The sequence below is a fragment of the Microplitis mediator genome, chromosome 7 (genome assembly GCF_029852145.1).
Source record: "Microplitis mediator isolate UGA2020A chromosome 7, iyMicMedi2.1, whole genome shotgun sequence".
NCBI classification, from domain to species: Eukaryota; Metazoa; Arthropoda; class Insecta; order Hymenoptera; family Braconidae; genus Microplitis; species Microplitis mediator.
In genome coordinates, this window is record NC_079975.1 from 7,965,341 (window position 1) to 7,987,780 (window position 22,440).

Consider the following 22,440-nt stretch of genomic DNA (forward strand, 5'->3'; position numbering starts at 1 on the left):
GACCCCCAGTGTACTCCGAAGGTTAAATTGCAAGGTAAGTGCAAGCCTTACACAAAAAATCGTGCAAGATTATATCTCGATTTTGGAGGAAGACTACACTGGAGCAAGAAAAAATTTTTTGAGGCAAAAAAAAAAATAGTATTGCGCCAAGAATTTTTTCCAGTCCTAAGAAAATTTTTGTCGTCAAATCAAATGGCAACATAAGCATGAGCTCAAAAACACCGGGAAGTTTTGGGGTTGGTCCACAGGGTTAACCATTTTTAAGATCTTTTTTATTAAGTTGACACAAAAATGGAGTAATTTAAAATTGCACTGATATTTTTTATCATCTTCAGTAGTATTTCATTATCATCAACCTATTGTACAGAGCTTTATTGTCGGGGTTGTTTTCATATTCCTAAGGAAAGTAATAATTAAAAAAGAAAAAAAGATAATTTAAAAATAAACTTTCTAATTAGTGATATAAACAATTAGAGAATAAAAACAAAGACATTTTATTTTTCATTGACATTTTTCATTGTAAAAAATTAACAGTTAACTTTAAATATAATTCAACTATAGGATTATTTATCTTAAATATTTATAGAAATGATATAAAAAATTTTTGAGTATAAAAAAATCTGTAGTTTACTTTTAAAAAATTCACCTTATTGCCGATTGATCGACTGGAGCATGTAAAAAATTTATTACTCTTACAATATCATTATAAATATTTTACTAATTAATACGCGACTGGACTAATTGCAATGGAAGACCGAGGGAATTTATTTCTTCTTGAGTCATTGATGTCAAGTTTGGATAGTAATGGAAAACAACTTCCCAGTAAATGACCGTGAGTTTAGGAATCCTGAGCCAAGTTGAGTGTAAAGTAGAAATACATTCTCTCTAAATAAATTATAATTACATTATTAATTACTCAAACATTAATGTCTATTTAACAATCTTGTTTAGGGCTTGGCGATGTTACAATTACTACCTGAGTAATTACAATTTTTACTCATACTATATGTTCCCTTTATCTTCAGAAATGATACTATTGTTAAGGGGATTAGAGTAGAGAAAGTATAATTATAGTATGGGTTAAAGATGTAATTACTGAGGCGTCTCGTGTAGGATGCCATTAGGTACTTGAATTTGGTCAGCAAAACCCTGAACATTTTCTCGTGCCTCCTTGGTGAAAGAGTGTCTATCTTAACACGTGTTTTCAAACTGAATTTTAAATTGTTACTTTATAAATTCAATATTTCAACCAATAATTCATCGCTACACATCTAATAAGGTAAATAGATTTTTGTACCCATTAAGTATTTTCATTCATTAAAAATTTTATAGTTTTTCTATGCACTGGTCTCAACAATTGAAGAATATCTGATAAAAAGGCAAATATATTTTTTAATCAATAAATGTATGATTTTTACGTAGATATTGCATTGTATCCCATCGTAAAAGATCGATATATTGTTAAAAATTTATAAAAAAATATATAGCGACAAAAATATGTACATTAATATATAAGGGGTAAAGGGGGGAGGGGGCGAATACGTTAAAACTTTTTTTTGTAATGATATTTATAGTAAATAAAAAAAAATTTCATATTGTGCGGACAAAATGCGGTAACCTATAAAAAAGTTGAAAAAAAAAATTCTGGATATTAACTAAATTTGATTTATTTAAATTCTCTTGTAAGCTATTTACATGAAGAAAAATTACATTTTCGAAAATCGGGGCAAAAAAAGTAACAGTAACAGGATTTTTCGAAAATCGTCGATTTTCATAGCGGGTAGTTAAAAAAAACGTTTTAATAACTCAATGTTTAAAAAAGTTAAAGCCGATTAAAAAAAAAAAAAAAAAAAAAAATTTTTTAAATTTTTTTAGTATTATTTAGAAAAATTTTAATAAATTCTGAAAATTTTTTGAATAGGGTTCAAAAAGATAATAAAGTTTCAGCAAAATTAAATAGAGTCAGATTCAAAAGTGGTCGATTGTGCGTGAAATGGGCGCATTATATATTTATGTTGAACTACTACTATTTTTTTACGTACTTCCCGATGAAAAAAGATTTTATATAATTGTATAAAATTATATACAAAAAATGGCCTGATCCATTTGTATACAAATTGTATACAAGTTTATATAATTATATACAATTTTATACAAATTATATACAATTCTATATAATTATATACAATTCTACACTGTAAAAAGAGCGGTGTTAAAAATGGACTCATTTTAACTCCGCCCGGTGTTAAAATAAAATTTCACCGGTGTAGGAGGAGTTATTCATCGGTGTTAAAAATACCGGTGTTAAATCGGGGTAACCGGTGTCAAAGCTGCGTAAAATCGGAGTAAAGGCGGAGTAACCGGTGTAAAAACGGAGTAATGTCGGTGTAAAAGCGGGGTAAGCGGTGTAAAAGCGGAGTAATACCGGTGTAAAAGCAGGGTAAACTGCGTCCGCTTGGAATATTAACTTTAAAGATTATAAAACACAAAAAATGTCAGTTCTTTATGAAAATTAATGAAAAATATCATTTATTAACAAGTATAGTGATCGAGTAAGTAATAATATTCACAAAGTAAAATATTTTAACACCGGTAAAGAATATCTACACCGGCGGCGGCGTTATTTTAACACCGGTCTAGAATATTTACACCGGTGGCGGCGTTATTTTCACTTCGCTTTCGGGGGTAAATTTAACACCGATAATTTTAACGCCTACACCGCTTGGACTTACCCCGGTGATTTTTTACAGTGTATATAATTGCAATATATAGAATTGTATACAATTTCTATAACAAATTGTATACAATTTCTATAAAAAATTGTATACAATTGGGTCGGTCCATTTTTTCTATCCAATTATATATAGTCTTTGTATAGTCTATATATAATTATATATAGTCTATATATAATTGATATATAATTCTATACAATTGTATAAAATCTTTTTTCATCGGGTTAATAAAAGCTTTTCTAAAATTACACCTAATAATTTATAAGTTGCTTTGATGTCCTTTAATTTCTTCACACATGTGTACACTGCGCAGTGTATGATCCTACTCCAATAATATTTAAAATTTGTAAACTTAATAAATTGCATAGTATAAGTTTTGACATAAAATAAAACTAAACTTGCATTCATTTATTTTTTTTTTTTTTTAGACTTCATCAGGTAAAAAAAGTTCATTTATCTATCAACAACTCAAGAAACAGTACTAGATAGCGCCATGGAATCCTGCAATTACCGTATCGTCAAGTATCTTAAGGGAGAAACTGGATTGAAATTTGCCGCCGATGAAGGAACAAAAGAAGTCATGAAGTTATTATTGACTAACATAGCTGGCATTAATGCTGAATTTGTTGATGAAATCACTCCTATTAGTAATGCTGTTATAGCTAAAAACTGCGATAACATGCAAATATTAATGAAATATGTGCTTGATCTTTTTGGTACATATAAAGGAGATGATGCCACAGATACAATTTTTAATGCAGCTCTAAATGTTCGAGTTTTTCCACATAGAGGGTTAAAGAATTGGTTATTAGCATTTTCTCATAAGCTTGGTGTTAATAATAACAATCATGTTAATTTGGACCGTTTCTTTGAATTCTTTGCATTACAAATGAGAGCACATTTCTATATCATCCGATATGAACAGAAATTTAAAAACGGAATTATGTCTTTAATAGAGGGCCCTATTGACTATAATGCTCAGGAGCATATTAACATGCACATTGAAGAATTGATAGCAGCGGGTTGTTATGTTAGTCAACGAAACATTAAATTTGTTAGTAATACGATCAAATTTTCTGATAGTTCAGCTAAATGTCTTTTAGAAGTTGAAAAAATGAAAAACAATGTGATAGAAGGCAGTTATATCACATTTATAGAGATTTTACATAAAAATGTGCGATACTTGGCACGTTATTTAAAGTTTGTTGATTTGAACAAAATATTGATACGTGAACCTCAATTTCCAGAGTATCCAAGATATGAAAATAAGATCTTTTTTAAATTGTGGAAAGTTCTGATAAGAGTTAACTACATAAAAGATTCAGAGGAAGTTATTTATAATACTTTTTATGAATTACGGCTTCCGGATATTTTTATCAGAGAATTGTATCTCTACTTGTCAAATGAAGATTTAAAAAAAATTGTTCAACCCTCTAGATAGAAAAAAAAATAGCTAATCACTAGCTTCCTATAAATTAAAATTAAATGACATCTGTAATATATTGTCACACCACTGTTCTCCTTAAATAAATTAAAAAGAAAATGTAAAATAAACTATACCAAATTGTACAAATATACTTAGAATTTTTTAATAAAATTAATGCATAAAAATTAAAATAAATTCAATTGCCAAAATTGATAGATTTATTTTTCAGCAACTTTATTTTTTGATTTAGAGAACATATGTTACTTAAATTAGAAAAAAATAAAGAAATTTAAATAAAGCTGTTTTGTGATCTTACTAATCAAAATTTCCTGTAAGCTGTAATATCTGCTTAAAAAATTAATGCAATAAAATTTATTGAACTGGAAAATCAGTTTCATCGGAATATTCAGAAGCTATTTTGCGCCTTATAGTCGATTTCGATGAAAAAATTAATTGAATGAATAAATGTAGGAAACTTTACTAAAAAATACGAGTTATATAATAAAAAAATACGTTTATTACAAAAATCGTTTTGTAATAAATGAAATTTGTTACTAAACCTTTATTTTATATCGGTCGTGAGAGTAACAGATTTGGTGTAAAAACAGTTTGAACGCTGATTCTTAAAAAGTTATTAACTTTAAATATCTGTAACTTTTAAACCGTTTTATTTTAACTTTCGAGCTCCCGAGCAATTTTGTTGAGCATCATATTTTCTAAAAAATTGTTGATGACTCAAATATTATTTAACTTCTAATGGAGTCTGACGCTGTCAATGACACTAAAGAGGCATCTATAGACATTTTTTTAACTTCCCGCTAAGAAAATTGTAAATTTTCTAAAATTCGGGAAGTTATTGTTTTCACCCCGATTTGCGAAAATCGAGTTTTCATCAGATGTCGGCGTTTTGAGGTCCTAGGAAGCTATTCTGACTATTTTCAGAATGATGTCCGAGTGTCTGTGTGTGTGTGTGTAAACCTTTTATAACTTTTAAACTAATCAACCGATTTGGATGGTTAAGGCGGCAATCGAACGAGCTTGTTAGCCATCGACTTTTCTGAAAATTTCAGATCATTTAATTAAGTACACTCGAAAATATTGGCGAATTACGAAAAAAAAATTTTTTTTTTTAGTTTTTTATAGATTTCTCAGAAACGAGTTGAACGATCGACGTCGAAATCTAATCAGCTCTAGAACTTTATAAAACGCGTCGATCGTCGCCTTAACCATCTGAATCGGTTAATTTGTTCGAGAGATATCGTTGGAGAAAGAAATGGTAAATGACGGTTTTTTTCGATTATCTTTGAAGTGACTCATCCGATCAATTCTTAAATCTGATCAGCTCTAGAACCCAATAAAACACGTCGATTATCGTAAAGATACATATGAATTTAGTAACCGTTCATGTCAGAAGAGAACTGAGTACCGTTCTGGATGTTAACAGCGACTATTTTGCCAGTAACCAGTCATATGTTTCATGTACTGTGTAGCACAGCACTGGTTACTGTTTAAAAAGTAATAGCACGTGTTAAGCTATGACTCACTCCTGTTCTAATACGAATCGGTCATGTTAAAATGTATTTTTCCCTATATTGTTAGTCGATTACTGTGCAGAACAGTAACCAGTGAACGGAGAAAAATTTATGGTAACAATTATAATATATTATGGGAATGGTCCGGTAACCGATTTTTTTAAAGTGTTGATCATAGGAACGGCATCCATATATATTATAGTTATCATTAGTATAATATTATAGTAATTGTTACCGTAATATAATGGTAGCCAAGACCATAATATATAGAAACCATTACCACAACATTATAGTAACGTTTACCGTAATATTATGGTGTGGTAATCATTACCATAATTCTTTCACATGTGCTAGGGAAACTGTTACCATAATTATGGGAACTACACCCATACTTATGGAAACTTTTCCCAGAAAGTATGGGCCTATATTTTTCATAATTCCAAGTAATCATTGCTATAACGGTATGGGATGATATTTCATAAACGTGCTAGGAACGGTTACCATAAATTTTTCTCCGTGTACTATCTAATTTTTTCCATGTATAGATATCTTGCGTAAAATACATATCCCTGATTAAACAAAATGATTAAAAATGATTTCACACGTTAAATGTCCATAAGAGACAGGATTAGAAATGATTTGAAGGATTAAAAAGTATTTAAAATGATTAAAAAACAAATCATTTTTAATCATTTTGTTTAATCAGGGATGTAGAAAAAGACACTCGCAGCTAAGGGTCTTGCTCGAGATACTTCAGTATCTTGCTCAAACACGTGTTATTAACGCGAAAATTAAATTTTCGATGATGGTATCATGAAAAAGTTATTTTCTAGTTTAACGACGGATTTACTATAATGAGGTCACTGTAGTCGAGATATTAATGTCCGTTTTCGTATTAATAAATCAAGTTAACCTTTGAAGTGAGACACTCAAAAATAAAATCAGTTACTTCAAATAACAATTTAATTCATAATAAGTAATAAAAATTGTGTCAAGATTTTAATTTTATTTAATATTTTAAAAATTCATAAAAACGTTTCGTAATTATTTAAAAAATGTACGCATTCAAGCCGCATGTTTTTATTGAACATTCTTCGAACAATACTACAAGACCTGAAGAAAGAACGAACTCACATATTCAATGTGATGGTGAAAATGTATATATTTACGGCGGTGAGGATAAAGATAATAACATAATGTATGATATGTGGGTCTACAGTGTAACTCTAAAAGAATGGATAAAAATGACAACTGAAAATAGTTTACCAGCTGATCTTGATGATTTAGTTTTTGGTGCGATTTTTGAAGAAAATTATTTAGTTCTTTGCACAATACAAGAACCTTGTGATGACGAACTGCCAAGTCAAGAATGTCGATTACATATTTGTGATCTACATACCGGAAGTGTACGTGTCCGAGGGACTAATGGACAAATTCCGAATCCTACATTTGCAGTTAATTTAATTCATCACGAAAAATATTTGTATACTGTCGGAATCACAAGAGGTCATAAAATGTTTTCGGATGTATATGAACTGAATATAGAAGATGTTAAATGGGAAGTTGTATATAGCTGTCGAGGACTTGATGACAATGAACCAGCCGGTAGATCAGGTCATACAATAGTTTATGATAACAACATGATTTATATGTTTGGTGGTACTGTACTGGAACCACTTGCTTTCGTTGTAAGTACTTCTATTAAGCTATAAATATGCTTATAAAAATGAGTGTTTATGGAAAATATTATATTTTAGGAAATACCAGCCTTTGATTTAGAAGAGCGCTGCTGGAAAAAAGTGAACACTTATGGTGATGAAAATCACATACAGCATTATCCGGCTCCAAGAGAATCATTCGGAATCACAAGTTATACTGACCCAGATTCTGGTGAAATAAATGTTATAATATCTGGAGGACAAGATGTTAATAATCGCTTTAATGATATTTGGAAATTGAATCTCACAACTTTAAAATGGACGTGTCTTGAGAGATTTGGTGCTGTCTTGCCTCATTATGTTAGCAATAATTCGATGGCTGTTTCTCCTGCTGGACAATTATTCACATTTGGTGGATTTATTTTCTCTGATGACATGGAACAAGTATTTATTATTATATTTACATATAATTGTTAATTACCAGTAACTTACAGCAGGTACTTACTCATAGCTTGCTCAAGATCTGTTCAAGGCTCAAGGTCAATGGTGAGCTTTGAGCAGATCTTGAGGAAGCCATGCGCAAACATTTTCAACTGTAGTCTTCCTTCAGAATTGAGCTATACAATATCTTTACTCAAGAGAAGTAGCTACAACTCTACTCACTCACAACTTTACTCAGCCTCAACTTTACTTACAGTTTTTTTTATTCTGGTTTAACTCTACTCAGTTATATCTTTACTCAGCTCCAATTAGACTCAACGACAACTTTACTCAGCTACAACTTTACTCAAAGAATTGCTATTTTATCAATAGGCTAAAATACGTGATTAGAGTTGTAGCTGAATCAATAAAACTGTGAGTAGACTTCTAGCTACTTCCCTTGGGTAGAGATGATGTGAGTAGAATTAGAATTGTGACACTGGCAAGCATTGAACAAGATTGTCATACAGGTATTAATGTTTGAGTAATTAATAATGATATTTTATTTAGGGAACTTGTCTTTCTACTTTACACTCAACTTGGCTCCGAATTCCCAAACTCACGGACATTTGCTGGGAAGCCGTTTTCCATTACTATCCAAACTTGGCATCAATGACTGAAGGAGAATTAAAATCCCTCGGTTTTCCATTGCAATTCCTCGAGTCGCATACTGAGTAGTAAAATATTCCGAATGAATTTGTAATAGTAATAAATTTAATACATGCTCCAGTCGATCAATTGGCAATAAGGTGAATTTTTTAAAAGTAAACTACAGCTTTTTATACTCAAAAATTTTTTATACCATTTCAATAAATATTTAAGATAAATAATCCTACAGTTTAATTATATTTAAAGTTAACTGTTAATTTTTTACAATAAAAAATGTCAATGAAAAATTAAATGTCTGTTTTTATTCTCTAATTATTTATATTAGTAATTAGAAAGTTTAATCTAAAATTATCATCTTTTTTTTTGTTCTTTAATTATTACTGTCCTTAAGAACATGACTACAACTCGTTCTACCCTGATAATAAAGGTCTGTAGAATTGGGTGATGATGATGGAATACTATATTATAGTTTAACGAAGGGTTCACTATACTGAGGTCGCTGTAGTCGAGATATTAATGTCCGTTTCGTATTAATAAATCAAGTTAACCTTTGAAGTGAAACACTCAAGAAAAAAATCAGTTACTTCAAATAACATTTTAATTCATACTAAGTAACGAAAATTGTGTCAAGATTTTAATTTTATTTAATATTAAAAAAATTCATAAAAACGTTTCGTAATTATTTAAAAAATGTACACATTCAAGCCGCACGTTTTTACTGAACATTTTTCGAACAATATTACAAGACCTGAAGAAAGAACGAAATCACATATACATTGTAATGGTAAAAATGTATATATTTACGGTGGTGAGAATATATCTATTGACGGTAGTGAGAATGAAATTGATTACAGATTTTGTGATGTGTGGTCGTATAGTTTAACTGGAAAACAATGGAGAGAAATGACAAATGAGGAAGATTTACCAGCTGATCTTGACGATTTAGTTTTTGGTGCTATTTTTGAAGCAAATTATTTAGTTCTTTGCTCAATACAAGAACCTTTGAATGACGAACTGTCAAGTAAAAAATGTCGATTACATATTTATGACTTGAATACCGGAAGTCTACGTGTCCGAGAGACTAATGGACAAATTCCAAAGTCTTTTCTTGAAGATAATTTAATTCGTCTTGGAAAATATTTGTATACTGTCGGAATCATAAGAGGTCGTGAAATGTTTTCCGATGTATATAAACTAAATATAGAAGATGGTATATGGGAAGTAGTTTATAGCTGTCGAGGACTTAATGCCAATGAACCAGATGATAGATCAGGTCACACTATAGTTTATGATAACAACATGATTTATATGTTTGGTGGACTTAAAGCGGAAGCATTCGATGTAAGTACTTTTATAAAGCTATAAATATGCTTATGAAAATGAGTATTTACGGAAAATGTTATATTTTAGGAAATTCCGGCCTTTGATTTAGAAAAGCGCTGCTGGAAAAAAGTATACACTTATGGTGATAAAAATCACATACCGCACTATCCGACTGAAAGAGAATGCTTTGGTGTAACGAGTTATACTGACCCAGATTCTGGTGAAATAAATGTAATAATATCTGGAGGACAAGAATATGATGATAATCGTGATTATTATCGCTTTAATGATATCTGGCAATTGAATCTCACAAGTTCAAAATGGACGTGTCTGGAGAGATTTGGCGCTGTCTTGCCTCATTATGTTACCAGTAATTCGATGGCTGTTTCTCCTGCTGGACAATTATTCACATTTGGTGGATTTACTTTCCCTCATGATATGGAACAAGTATTTATTATTATATTTATATACAATTGTTAATTGTCAATGCTACCCTAGTAACACATGCATGAGCAAGATTCTGGTAGCAGTGCCATTAGCAAAACCCCTGGTCATTAGTGTCTTTTTCTACGTATGGGTCTTGCGCAAGATCATGCAGCAAGAAGTCGTCATCAAGACTTGCCCAAGACATTGTACACAAGAATATTGAAGATATCTCAGATTCACAGTTAGAAATTTTGTGTTAAATTCAACACTTTGCGTTTGTGTTGATCGTTAACAGACTTTTTGTGTTGAAATTAACTAATAAATATGAGCACAAGACCTGACTAACTCAAGTACACTGGTCTACTCTTAGTATAGCTTATGTCAATTTACCGAACAATTAGTTCGATTTTCTGTAATTTATCTAAAAACCGGAGCTATGAATTATCGTCCCGTAAAATGAGAAGGAAAAAATCATTGAACCTGATCATAAAAATATTCAAGTTATCTATGATTAAATTTAATTGTAAATCAATTATATTCTAAGTTTCCTTGGAGGCAATGCTGCTACAACGCTTTGCTTAGTTATAGTAATAAAGAAACGCGTGGGAGTGTTTAGTTGAACGACACAAATTTTATGTTAATTTTCGAATAACACAAGAAATGTGTTACATAACCAATTTTCTAATCATTTAACATAACGAATCTGTTAAAGTAAAATAACACAAACGGTTGGTGTTGAATTAACAGTTTTCTGTGTTGAAAATCAACACAAAAAATTTAACCAAATAATTTTTTCACACAAATACACAAAATTTCTAACGGTGTACGGTGCATTTAAAAAGTTTTTGGCGCATTCTTGCACCCTTAACTTACGGCAAGCCATGCGCAACTATTTTCAACGATAGACTTTCTTCAGAACTGAGTTATAATCTGACTCGGCTTGCACTAGACTTGCTATTGAAATCTAGCCACAAGTGTCTGCAGCAAGACACATAGGTAGGAAAAGACACTGATGTCTATCGAGCTTGAGACCAGGTTTGCTCAAGCCTTGGGCAGTTTTACAATTCTATTTACAACATTTTCACTCAACGGAAGTAGCTACAACTCTACTCACTCAGAACTTTACTTAGCCTCAACTCAACTCACAGATTTTTTATTCTGGTTTAACTCTACTCAGTCATATCTTCACTCAGCTTCAACTTTAGTCAGCTACAACTCTACTCAAGGAATTGCTATTCTATCGATAGTCTAAACTACGTGAGTAGAGTTGTAGCTACTTCCCTTGGGTAGAGATGTTGTGAGTAGAATTAGAATTGTGACACTTAAAGCCTTGAGCAAGATTTTTGCATAGATATTAATGCTTGAGTCATTAATAATGTAATAATTATTTATCTAGGGAACTTCTCTTTCTACTTTACATTCAACTTGGCTCAGGATTCCCAAACTCACAGACATTTGCCGGGAAGCTGTTTTCCATTACTTTCCAAACTTGACATCAATGACTGAGGAAGAAATAAATTCCCTCAGTCTTCCATCGCAATTACTCAAGTTGCGTATTAATTAGTAAAATATTTATAATAAAATTGTAATAGTAATAAATTTAATTAAAACCAAATCTAATACATGCTTTAGTCGATCAATTGACAATAAGGTGAATTTTTTAAAAGTAAACTACAGCTTTTTATACTCAAAAATTTTTTATATTATTTCTTTGAATATTTAAGATAAGTAATCCCATAGTTGAATTATATTTAAAGTTGACTGTTAATTTTTTACAATAAAAAATGTCTATGAAAAATTAAATGTCTGTTTTTATTCTCTAATTATTTATATTATTAATTAGAAAGTTTAATTTAAAATTATCATCTTTTTTTCGTTCTTCAATTATTACTGTCCTTAGGAATATGAAAACAACTCGTTCTACCCCAATAATAAAGGTCTGTAGAATTGGGTGATGATGATGAAATACTATATTCTAGTTTAACGAAGGATTCACTATACTGAGGTCGCTGTAGTCGAGATATTAATGTCCGTTTCGTATTAATAAATCAAGTTAACCTTTGAAGTGAGACACTCAAAAATAAAATCAGTTACTTCAAATAACATTTTAATTCATACTAAATAATGAAAATTGTGTCAAGATTTTACTTTTATTTAATATTTAAAAAATTCATAAAAACGTTTCGTAATTATTTAAAAAATGTATACATTCAAGCCGCACGTTTTTACTGAACATTTTTCGAACAATATTACAAGACCTGAAAAAAGAACGAACTCACATATACATTGTAATGGTAAAAATGTATATATTTACGGTGGTGAGAATATATATATTGACGGTGGTGAGAATGAAAATAATCACAGATTTTGTGATATGTGGTTGTACAGTTTAACTGGAAAACAATGGAGAGAAATGACAAATGAGGAAGGTTTACCAGCTGATCTTGACGATTTAGTTATTGGTGCTATTTTTGAAGCAAATTATTTAGTTCTTTGCACAATACGAGAACCTTGGAATGACGAACTGTCAAGTAAAAAATGTCGATTATATATTTATGACTTGAATACCGGAATTCTACGTGTCCGAGAGACTAATGGACAAATTCCAAAGTCTTTTCTTGGAGATAATTTGATTCGTCACGGAAAATATTTGTATACTGTCGGAATCACAAGAGGTCATGAAATGTTTTTCGATGTATATAAACTAAATATAGAAGATCTTAAATGGGAAGTTGTTTATAGCTGTCGAGGACTTGATGCCAATGAACCAGCTGCTAGATCAGGTCATACTATAGTTTATGGTCACAACATGATTTATATGTTTGGTGGAATTGAAGGGGAAGCATTCGATGTAAGTACTTTTATTGAGCTATAAATATGCTTATGAAAATGAGTATATACGGAAAATGTTATATTTTAGGAAATCTCAGCCTTTGATTTAGAAAAGCGCTGCTGGAAAAAAGTATACACTTATGGTGATGAAAATCACATACCGCACTATCCGACTCCAAGAGAATTCTTTGGTGTAACGAGTTATACTGACCCAGACTCTGGTGAAATCAATGTAATAATATCTGGAGGACAACAATATGATGATGATCGTAATTGTTATTGCTTTAATAGTATCTGGAAATTGAATCTCACAAGTTCAAAATGGACGTGTCTTGAGAGATTTGGTGCTGTCTTGCCTCATTGTGTTGTCAATAATTCGATGGCTGTTTCTCCTGCTGGACAATTATTCACATTTGGTGGATTTACTTCCCCTCATGATATGGAACAAGTATTTATTATTATATTTATATACAATCGTTAATTGTCAATGCTTCCCTAGTAACACATCGCGTGCCAAAAGGTAAAAGGGCGCATAAATTTTTTTTTCATCGCCAATCGATTAGTAAACATTTTCTACGCTTGAAAATCAAACATTGTTTTTCCAAAGGTAAAAGGGCGTATGTCTTTGATTATGCGCCCTTTAGCTTTAGGAATCCAAAAATTTTGTGACCAAAAGGTAAAAGGGCGTATAAATTTTTTTTCTGAAAAATTTATTAAAAAGCTTAACCGAAGTCTAAAAATGAACAAAAAAAAAAAATGCTGCAGTCGAAAAGGTGTATTCTAACTAATACGTTCTTTTAATATCAAAATTTAAAATATGCTTAGAAAAATCACAACGTACGCGTGATTGTATTAATATTTGTTGTTATGGAATTGGTTATTAGAGTTTATAAAATTATTTTGAAATTCTAATGCTAGATTAAAAAAAAAAAAGACCATTCGCAGCCGAAATGGAAGTAGATTTCTCATTGTTTAATTTTTTTCACTGTTCAAATGAAAGCTAATAATAAAATAAATTTTTTTTTTACATTTTCTTAAAAATTCTCGAGATGATTAAACAAAAAAATCAAAAAATTATAAGTACAATGCCAAAAATTGATGCTAACTAAATGAACTACAGAAGAATTTTTGATGATAATGCACTATATGTTTTGATTTGACGTTATTTAAAGATCCGTATGCATATATTCAAAGTATCGGAACAATGGTATTCCGGACCCCATTCGAAAAACTATGATAGATTATGGTTTTAATGCTCGAGAATTCTACCATAAGGACAAAGGCGATAATTTGCTTTCAATAAAATCTACTAATAAAATATTCTAAGATTAAAAATTGATTGTGATACATCAAAGTGTCATACTTGAAATTAGTACTAATATTTGAAATAAAAAGCCTATTAGAATATCAAACGACGAGTAGATATAGAGAACATTATCATCATAACTAATGTTAATCTTGTTATTGATATATCATATCATTTATACACTGTCGATAAAACAAAATTGTATATACCCACTGAATTGAGATGTTTAGATTTTATAAGTGTCACACTGCGATAATATGAATTTAAGTAGCTCTATGAATGTACTAAGAAGTAGGAGAACTAATGCAATAGCAAAATTTCCATGAATGGTAAAATAAGTAATTTCAGTGGTCTAGGCATATATATAGGCATGAAATTTAAAGCTTATTCGAAGAGCTTTCAGATGAATTTGATATAAAGTCGATAAGTTATCACATTCAAAAGATATTGAAGAAAGAATAAGTAAAAATATGAATTTTGGGCATTTTGAAAATTTTGAAATGTTATAACTTCGAAACTAATCAACCGATTGAGCTCATTTTCAAACTCGAACAAGGTAATCACCCACAAAATACGTATACTAAGTTTCAAGGTGATCGGTGCGAAATTGTGGCTATAATCAAAGTGAAAACCTGCATAAAATTAGTTTCTACAATATTTTGTAAATGTTCAAAACCATTTATCTATTAGAAAAAATGGTCAAATCAACAAGCTGTATAGTCAAAATTGTAGGCAATCGAACGAGCTTTCACATAGAACAAACGAAAAATAAGCTATCTCTTTCCGTTTAGAAGTTACATCCAGTTAAAGCGGCAAACAAATTTTTTTTGAAAATTTTACAAAATTTCAATTAACTATAACTGCTAAACTTATTGGCCGAATTGGCACATCTTCGAACTCATCCAAGGTAATCGTCTATAGAATAAGTATACTGAGTTTCATTAAGATCGGTGTAGAATTGTGGACGCTATCGTAGGAGAACGGCGCGTTATATTATATATATATAAATACATATATAAACTTTTGAACCAAATGTATTTTCTGACTCAGCTCGTCGAGCTGAGTTGAGATATAGCAAAATTTTTCGAAAATTCCATTATGAGGACAAATACAATAGCTAGATTTCTATGAAATCTACTAAAAAACAAAATTTGCAGAAATGTGTAACCGGTTCATTTAGGTACGACTCCCATACCCTCCTTTATCCATATATGTACTTTTTTTTTTTTTTTTTTTTTTTTTTTTTTTTTCAAATTATTCTGATTTATGGCGGATCCATAATAATCCAAAACAATAATTAAAGAAAAAATCAGTAAATTTTTATTTTTTACAATCGTTATAAAAATTTTTATTCAATTGAAAATTTGATATTTTCATTTTTTTTTTTTTTAATTATTTTGTTTTCAACAAATTTTGAAAAAAAAAAGTGTAGGAGTCTGTTTTTTTTCATCTTACTTGTCTTGTGAAACTATTTGTCAGTATTTTATGTTAAAACTTAAATTCGTTTTTATGCGCCCTTTTACCTTTAGGCACTACTTTTCAAAAGCTAAAAGGGCGTATGTCTTGAGATACGCCCTTTTAGCTTATGGATGCCCAAATTTTTTTTTTGCAGATCTTTGCGTATCGAAAAATTTCAAAGCGAATGGCAAAAAAAAATTTTTTTATGCGCCCTTTCAGCAGAATTCCATACTAACCTGTAGCAATGCGCCCTTTTACCTTTTGGCACGCGACATGTGTAAGCAAGATTCTGGTAGCAGTGCCTTGAGCAAAACCCCTGGTCACTAGTGTCTTTTCCTACTTATGGGTCTTGCGCAAGATCATGTAGCAAGAAGTCGTCATCAAGACTTGCCCAAGACATTGTACACAAGAATATTGAAGATATCTCAGATTCACAGTTAGAAATTTTGTGTTAAATTCAACACTTTGCGTTTGTGTTGATCGTTAACAGACTTTTTGTGTTGAAACTAACTAATAAATATGAGCACAAGACCTGACTAACTCAAGTACACTGGTCTACTCTTAGTATAGCTTATGTCAATTTACCGAACAATTAGTTCGATTTTCTGTGATTTATCTAAAAACCGGAGCTATGAATTATCGTCCCGTAAAATGAGAAGAAAAAAATCATGGAACTTGATCATTAAAATATTCAAGTTATCGATGATTAAATTTAATTGTAAATCAATTATATTCTAAGTTTCCTTGGAGGCAATGCTGCTACAACGCTTTGCTTAGTTATAGTAATAAAGGAACGCATGGGAGTGTTTAGCTTATCAACACAAATTTTATGTTAATTATCGAATAACACAAGAAATGTGTTACATAACCAATTTTCTAAACATTTAACATAACTAATCTGTTAAAGTTGAAAAAACACAAACGGTTGGTGTTGAATTAACAGTTTTCTGTATTGAAAATCAACACAAAACTTTAACCAAGCAATATTTTAACACAAATACACAAAATTTCTAACGGTGTACGGTGTATTTGAAAAGTTTTTGGCGCATTTCTTGCACCTTTAACTTACGGCAAGCCATGCGCAACTATTTTGAACGATAGACTTTTTTCAGAACTGAGTTATAATCTGACTCGGCTTGCACTAGACTTGCTATTGAAATTTAGCCACAAATGTCTGCAGCAAGACACATAGGTAGGAAAAGACACTGATGTCTATCGAGCTTGAGACCAGGTTTGCTCAAGCCTTGGGCAGTTTTACAATTCTATTTACAACATCTTTACTCAAGAGAAGTGGCTACAACTCTACTCACTCAGAACTTTACTTAGCCTCAACTCAACTCACAGATTTTTTATTCTGGTTTAACTCTACTCAGTTATATCTTCACTCAGCTTCAACTTTACTCAGCTACAACTCTACTCAAAGAATTGCTATTCTATCGATAGTCTAAACGACACAGAAAAAACAGATATCTTGAGTGAAGAAAATATTTTTGGAAACAAACGTTTTCGGGAACCAAGTCAAGATTTTCTTGAGCCAAGAGAATTCGTCTTGGTTGGAGAAGATTTCTACTTTATCTGAGAAAATTTAGGTCTCCAAAAAAATTTTCTTGAATCATGAATATTTACCTTCAGTCAAGAATTTTTTTTTTTGTGTGTACGTGAGTAGGGTTGTAGCTGAGTAAAGTTGAAGCTGAGTGAAGATATAACTGGGTCAAGTTAAACCTAAGTAAATAAAACTGTGAGTAGAGTTGAGTCTGAGTATGGTTGTAAGTGAGTAGATTTGTAGCTACTTCCCTTGGGTAGAGATGTTGTGAGTAAAATTAGAATTGTGACACTTAAAGCCTTGAACAAGATTGATATATCGATATTAATGCTTGAGTCATTAATAATGTAATAATTATTTATCTAGGGAACTGCTCTTTCTACTTTACATTCAACTTGGCTCAGGATTCCCAAACTCACAGACATTTGCCGGGAAGCTGTTTTCCATTACTATCCAAACTTGACATCAATGACTAAAGACGAAATAAATTCCCTCGGTCTTCCATTGCAATTAGTCCATTCGCGTATTAATTAGTAAAATATTTATAATGAAATTGTAAGAGTAATAAATTTTTTACATGCTCCAGTCAATCAATCGGCAATGAAGTGAATTTTTTAAAAGTAAACTACAGCTTTTTATACTCAAAAATTTTTTATATCATTTCTATAAATATTCAAGATAAATAATCCCATAGTTAAGTTATATTTAAAGTTAACTGTTAATTTTTACAATAAAAAATGTCAATGAAAAATCAAATGTCTGTTTTTATTCTCTAATTATTTATATCACTAATTAGAAAGTTTAATTTAAAATTATCATCTTTTTTTTTGTTCTTTAATTATTACTGTCTCTACAACCGGACGACAATGAAAGGGGCTGTAGAGAAAAGAATTACATTCTAGCTTGCTGACCGAAGATTTTGAGTAGTTTTTCAATGTAATTACTATTAATAACGACGCTATTTCACGTATAACTAACACACGTCGCTGTCCAGTGATTAGTGTGTCTTTTATTACAGTATTTAAAATATTTATTGAATAATTAATAAATATTTTTCTGTAAGTGATAGAAAGTAGATAATTATGAATGGACCCTTAAGTAATCGCTTACGCATGTAAAAATTACAAGTAAATATAAAATCATTGAGGCTACAAGTCTCTCAAATTGAATTTTCTGAACAATAATGTCAAAAAATATTGTATGTCATATAGCCGCGCGGTGGCGATGCAGACAATCTCGATTTTGCGATATTCGCATTATGTTTGTGACGCTATTTTACAAAAACTAGTTTAATAACTGTTAATAAGTGTTATATTTACACTCGTTTTTTGCGAATTCGCGCCACAAATTTCAAGCTCACATCGCAACATTGAGATTGTCGGTAAATCGCCGGTTTGCGGCCTTGTGACGTAAATATCTATTCTAGTTTAACGAAGGATTCACTATACTGAGGTCGCTGTAGTCGAGATATTAATGTCCGTTTTCGTATTAATAAATCAAGTTAACCTTTGAAGTGAAACACTCAAGAATAAAATCAGTTACTTCAAATAACATTTTAATTCATACTAAGTAACAAAAATTTTGTCAAGATTTTAATTTTATTTAATATTTTAAAAATTCATAAAAACGTTTCGTAATTATTTAAAAAATGTATACATTCAAGCCGCACGTTTTTACTGAACATTTTTCGAACAATACTACAAGACCTGAAGAAAGAAAGAAATCACATATACATTGTAATGGTAAAAATGTATATATTTACAGTGGGGAGGATAAAGATCATGACCTAATTTATGATATGTGGTTGTACAGTTTAACTGGAAAACAATGGATAAAAATGACAACTGAAAATAGTTTACCAGCTGATCTTGACGATTTAGTTTTTGGTGCTATTTTTGAAGCAAATTATTTAGTTCTTTGCACAATACAAGAACCTTTGAATGACGAACTGTCAAGTAAAAAATGTCGATTACATATTTATGACTTGAATACCGGAAATCTACGTGTCCGAGAGACTAATGGACAAATTCCAAAGTCTTTTCTTGAAGATAATTTAATTCGTCTCGGAAAATATTTGTATACTGTCGGAATCACAAGAGGTCGTGAAATGTTTTCCGATGTGTATAAACTAAATATAGAAGATGTTAAATGGGAAGTTGATTATACCTGTCAAGGACTTGATGCGAATGAACCAGCTGATAGATCAGGTCATACTACAGTTTACGGTAACAACATGATTTATATGTTTGGTGGTACTGATGGGGAAGACGCATTCGATGTAAGTACTTTCATTAAGCTGTCAATTTCCTTATAAAAATGAGTATTTATGGAAAATTTAACATTTTAGGAAATATCAGCCTTTGATTTAGAAAAGCGCTGCTGGAAAAAAGTATACACTTATGGTGATGAAAATCACATACCGCACTATCCGACTCCAAGAGTATTCTTTAGTGTAACGAGTTATACTGACCCAGACTCTGGTGAAATCAATGTAATAATATCTGGAGGACAAGAATATAATGATAATCGTGATTGTTATCGCTTTAATGATATCTGGAAATTGAATCTCACAAGTTCAAAATGGACGTGTCTTGAGAGATTTGGTGCTGTCTTGCCTCATTATGGTATCGATAATTCGATGGCTGTTTCTCCTGCTGGACAATTATTCACATTTGGTTGATTTATTTTCCCTCATGATATGGAACAAGTATTTAGTATTATATTTATATACAATTGTTAATTGTCAATGCTTCCCTAGTAACACATGCTTGAGCAAGATTCTGGTAGCAGTGCCTTGAGCGAAACCCCTGGTCATTAGTGTCTTTTTCTACGTATGGGTCTTGCGCAAGATCATGTAGCAAGAAGTCGTCATCAAGACTTGCCCAAGACATTGTACACAAGAATATTGAAGATATCTCATATTCACAGTTAGAAATTTTGTGTTAAATTCAATACATTGCGTTTGTGTTGAAGATCACCATCTTTAACACGAATTGCATGTTAAATAATTGAACACTGCGTGTTAAAATTAACTAATAAATTCAAGAACAAGACCTGACTAACTCTAGTATACTGGTCTACTCTTAGTACAACTTATGTCAATTTACCAAACAATTAGTTCGATTTTCTGTGATTTTGATAAAAAAACGGAACTATAAATGAGTCTACCGTAAAATGAGAATAAAAAAATCATTGAACCAGATCATAAAAATATTCAAGTTATCTATGATGACATTTAGTTGTAAATCCACTATTATCTTTGTTTTCTTGCAGGCAACGCTTTGCTTAGTTATAGTAATGAAGAAACACGCGGAAGTGTTAATTGACTCAAGGTCAATTTTAAGCTTTGAGCAAATTTTGAGCAGATCATGTGCAAACATTTTCAACTATAGTTTTCCGTCAGAATTGAGTTATAATCTGATACGAATTTTTTGTGTAAGGCTCGCACTAGACTTGCTATTGAAATCTAGCCACAAGTGTTTGCAGCAAGACACATTGATAGAAAAAGACACTGACGTCTATCGAACTTGAGGCTTGCTCAAGCTTATGCAGTGTTACAATTCTACTCACAACATCTTTACTCAAGGGAAGTGGCTACAACTCTACTGACTCACAACTTTACTCGGCCTCAACTCTACTCACAGTTTTTTTTTATTCTGGTTTAACTCTACTCAGTTATATCTTTACTCAGCTTAAACTAGACTCAACAACAACTTTACTCAGCTACAACTCTACTCAAAGAATCGCCATTTTATCGATACTCTAAAATACGCGAGTAAAGTTGTAGCTAAGTCAATAAAACTGTGAGTAGACTTCTAGCTACTTCCCTTGGGTAGAGATGTTGTGAGTAAAATTCGAATTTGAACACTGCCAAGCCTTGAACAAGATTGTTAAATAGATATTAATGTTTGAGTAATTAACAATGATAATTTATTTAGGGAACTTGTCTTTCTACGTTACACTCAACTTGGCTCAGGATTCCTAAACTCACGGACATTTGCTGGGAAGCTGTTTTCCATTACTATCCAAACTTGACATCAATGACTAAAGAAGAAATAAATTCCCTCGGTCTTCCATGGCAATTAGTCCAGTCGCGTATTAAATAGTAAAATATTTGTACTAAAATTGTAATAGTAATAAATTTAATACATGCTCCAGTCGATCAATCGGCAATAAGGTGAATTTTTTAAAAGTAAACTACAGATTTTTTTATACTCAAAAATTTTTTATATCATTTCTATAAATATTTAAGATAAATAATCCCATAGTTAAATTATATTTAAAGTTAACTGTTAATTTTTTACAATAAAAATGTCAATGAAAAATTACATGTCTTTGTTTTTATTCTATAATTATTTATATCACGAATTAGAAAGTTTATTTTAAAATTATCTTCTTTTTTTTTTCTTCAATTATTACTTTTCTTAGGAATATGAAAACAACCCATTCTATCCCGACAATAGATTTGGGTGATGATGATCAAATACTACTGAAGATGATAAAAAATATCAGTGAAATTTTAAATTACTCCATTTCTGTGTCTACTCAATAAAAAAAATCTACAAATTGGTTGACCCTGTGGACCAACCTAAAACTTCCCTCTTTTTCGAGCTCAAGGAGCTTGAAAACTTTACTGTGAATATATTTTTGAGCTTTTTGAGCTCGAAAATGGTATTACCTGCGATTATTTTTTATGAGCTTTTCAAGCTCTACTGATTTACGTTTTTTGCTAAAGTTTGACAAGTTAAGAATCGAAAATTATTAATGAAAAAGCGTTTTTTATATTTTTATTCCCGATTATGTTCGATGAAATAAATGTATAGAGGCAGAAATCAATGTCAGTGATGAAAATCAAGATTTAAATAAGTTTTGACTTAGGTCAGAGCAATAATATACGAAACATCCGAGAAAAATATTAAAAATTGGGTTTTTTTAATTTTTTGCTAACAATATGATTTAAACTAAAAAAAAAATTAGATGACATTATATGATGATCGAAAGAGACTATAAAAATGAAGAGTTGTTATGATTTCAGACACATTTTAGTGAATTATATTTCGATTTATCCGGAAAAAATAACATTCTGAGTTATTCTTTTAACTTATCACAGTCGAT

The 22,440-nt window shown here is 30.7% G+C and overlaps 4 protein-coding genes across 4 annotated transcripts; all 4 read left to right on the forward strand.

Moving 5' to 3' along the window:
• Nucleotides 1-6,529: 6,529 nt before the first annotated feature.
• On the forward strand, nt 6,530-8,701 carry LOC130671368 (kelch domain-containing protein 10 homolog). Its single transcript, XM_057475220.1, has 3 exons — nt 6,530-7,378; nt 7,448-7,792; nt 8,339-8,701. The coding sequence occupies exons 1-3, from the start codon at nt 6,746-6,748 to the stop codon at nt 8,504-8,506; spliced, it is 1,146 nt and encodes a 381-aa protein (XP_057331203.1). The 5' UTR covers nt 6,530-6,745; the 3' UTR covers nt 8,507-8,701.
• Nucleotides 8,702-8,949: 248 nt separating this feature from the next.
• On the forward strand, nt 8,950-11,943 carry LOC130671376 (kelch domain-containing protein 10 homolog). The gene is made up of 3 exons (XM_057475227.1): nt 8,950-9,778; nt 9,848-10,207; nt 11,583-11,943. Exons 1-3 carry the CDS (start codon nt 9,128-9,130, stop codon nt 11,748-11,750), a joined length of 1,179 nt encoding a protein of 392 aa, XP_057331210.1. The 5' UTR covers nt 8,950-9,127; the 3' UTR covers nt 11,751-11,943.
• Nucleotides 11,944-12,206: 263 nt separating this feature from the next.
• Nucleotides 12,207-18,069, forward strand: LOC130671459 (kelch domain-containing protein 10 homolog). The gene is made up of 3 exons (XM_057475361.1): nt 12,207-13,037; nt 13,107-13,466; nt 17,692-18,069. Exons 1-3 carry the CDS (start codon nt 12,387-12,389, stop codon nt 17,857-17,859), a joined length of 1,179 nt encoding a protein of 392 aa, XP_057331344.1. The 5' UTR covers nt 12,207-12,386; the 3' UTR covers nt 17,860-18,069.
• A 731-nt stretch (nt 18,070-18,800) lies between these two features.
• Nucleotides 18,801-21,636, forward strand: LOC130671479 (kelch domain-containing protein 10 homolog). Its single transcript, XM_057475396.1, has 3 exons — nt 18,801-19,603; nt 19,673-20,032; nt 21,264-21,636. The coding sequence occupies exons 1-2, from the start codon at nt 18,974-18,976 to the stop codon at nt 20,003-20,005; spliced, it is 963 nt and encodes a 320-aa protein (XP_057331379.1). The 5' UTR covers nt 18,801-18,973; the 3' UTR covers nt 20,006-20,032; nt 21,264-21,636.
• Nucleotides 21,637-22,440: the final 804 nt, after the last annotated feature.

Excerpts from the sequence above, each read along its gene's own strand:
- LOC130671479 (XM_057475396.1), top strand. The coding sequence starts at position 18,974 with ATGTATACATTCAAGCCGCACGTTTTTACTGAACATTTTTCGAACAAT. Across the intron at positions 19,604-19,672 it reads ATGGGGAAGACGCATTCGAT|GAAATATCAGCCTTTGATTT; the intron begins GTAAGTACTTTC and ends TTAACATTTTAG.
- LOC130671368 (XM_057475220.1), top strand. The coding sequence starts at position 6,746 with ATGTACGCATTCAAGCCGCATGTTTTTATTGAACATTCTTCGAACAAT. Across the intron at positions 7,379-7,447 it reads TGGAACCACTTGCTTTCGTT|GAAATACCAGCCTTTGATTT; the intron begins GTAAGTACTTCT and ends ATTATATTTTAG. Across the intron at positions 7,793-8,338 it reads TCTCTGATGACATGGAACAA|GGAACTTGTCTTTCTACTTT; the intron begins GTATTTATTATT and ends TATTTTATTTAG.
- LOC130671376 (XM_057475227.1), top strand. The coding sequence starts at position 9,128 with ATGTACACATTCAAGCCGCACGTTTTTACTGAACATTTTTCGAACAAT. Across the intron at positions 9,779-9,847 it reads TTAAAGCGGAAGCATTCGAT|GAAATTCCGGCCTTTGATTT; the intron begins GTAAGTACTTTT and ends GTTATATTTTAG. Across the intron at positions 10,208-11,582 it reads TCCCTCATGATATGGAACAA|GGAACTTCTCTTTCTACTTT; the intron begins GTATTTATTATT and ends TTATTTATCTAG.
- LOC130671459 (XM_057475361.1), top strand. The coding sequence starts at position 12,387 with ATGTATACATTCAAGCCGCACGTTTTTACTGAACATTTTTCGAACAAT. Across the intron at positions 13,038-13,106 it reads TTGAAGGGGAAGCATTCGAT|GAAATCTCAGCCTTTGATTT; the intron begins GTAAGTACTTTT and ends GTTATATTTTAG. Across the intron at positions 13,467-17,691 it reads CCCCTCATGATATGGAACAA|GGAACTGCTCTTTCTACTTT; the intron begins GTATTTATTATT and ends TTATTTATCTAG.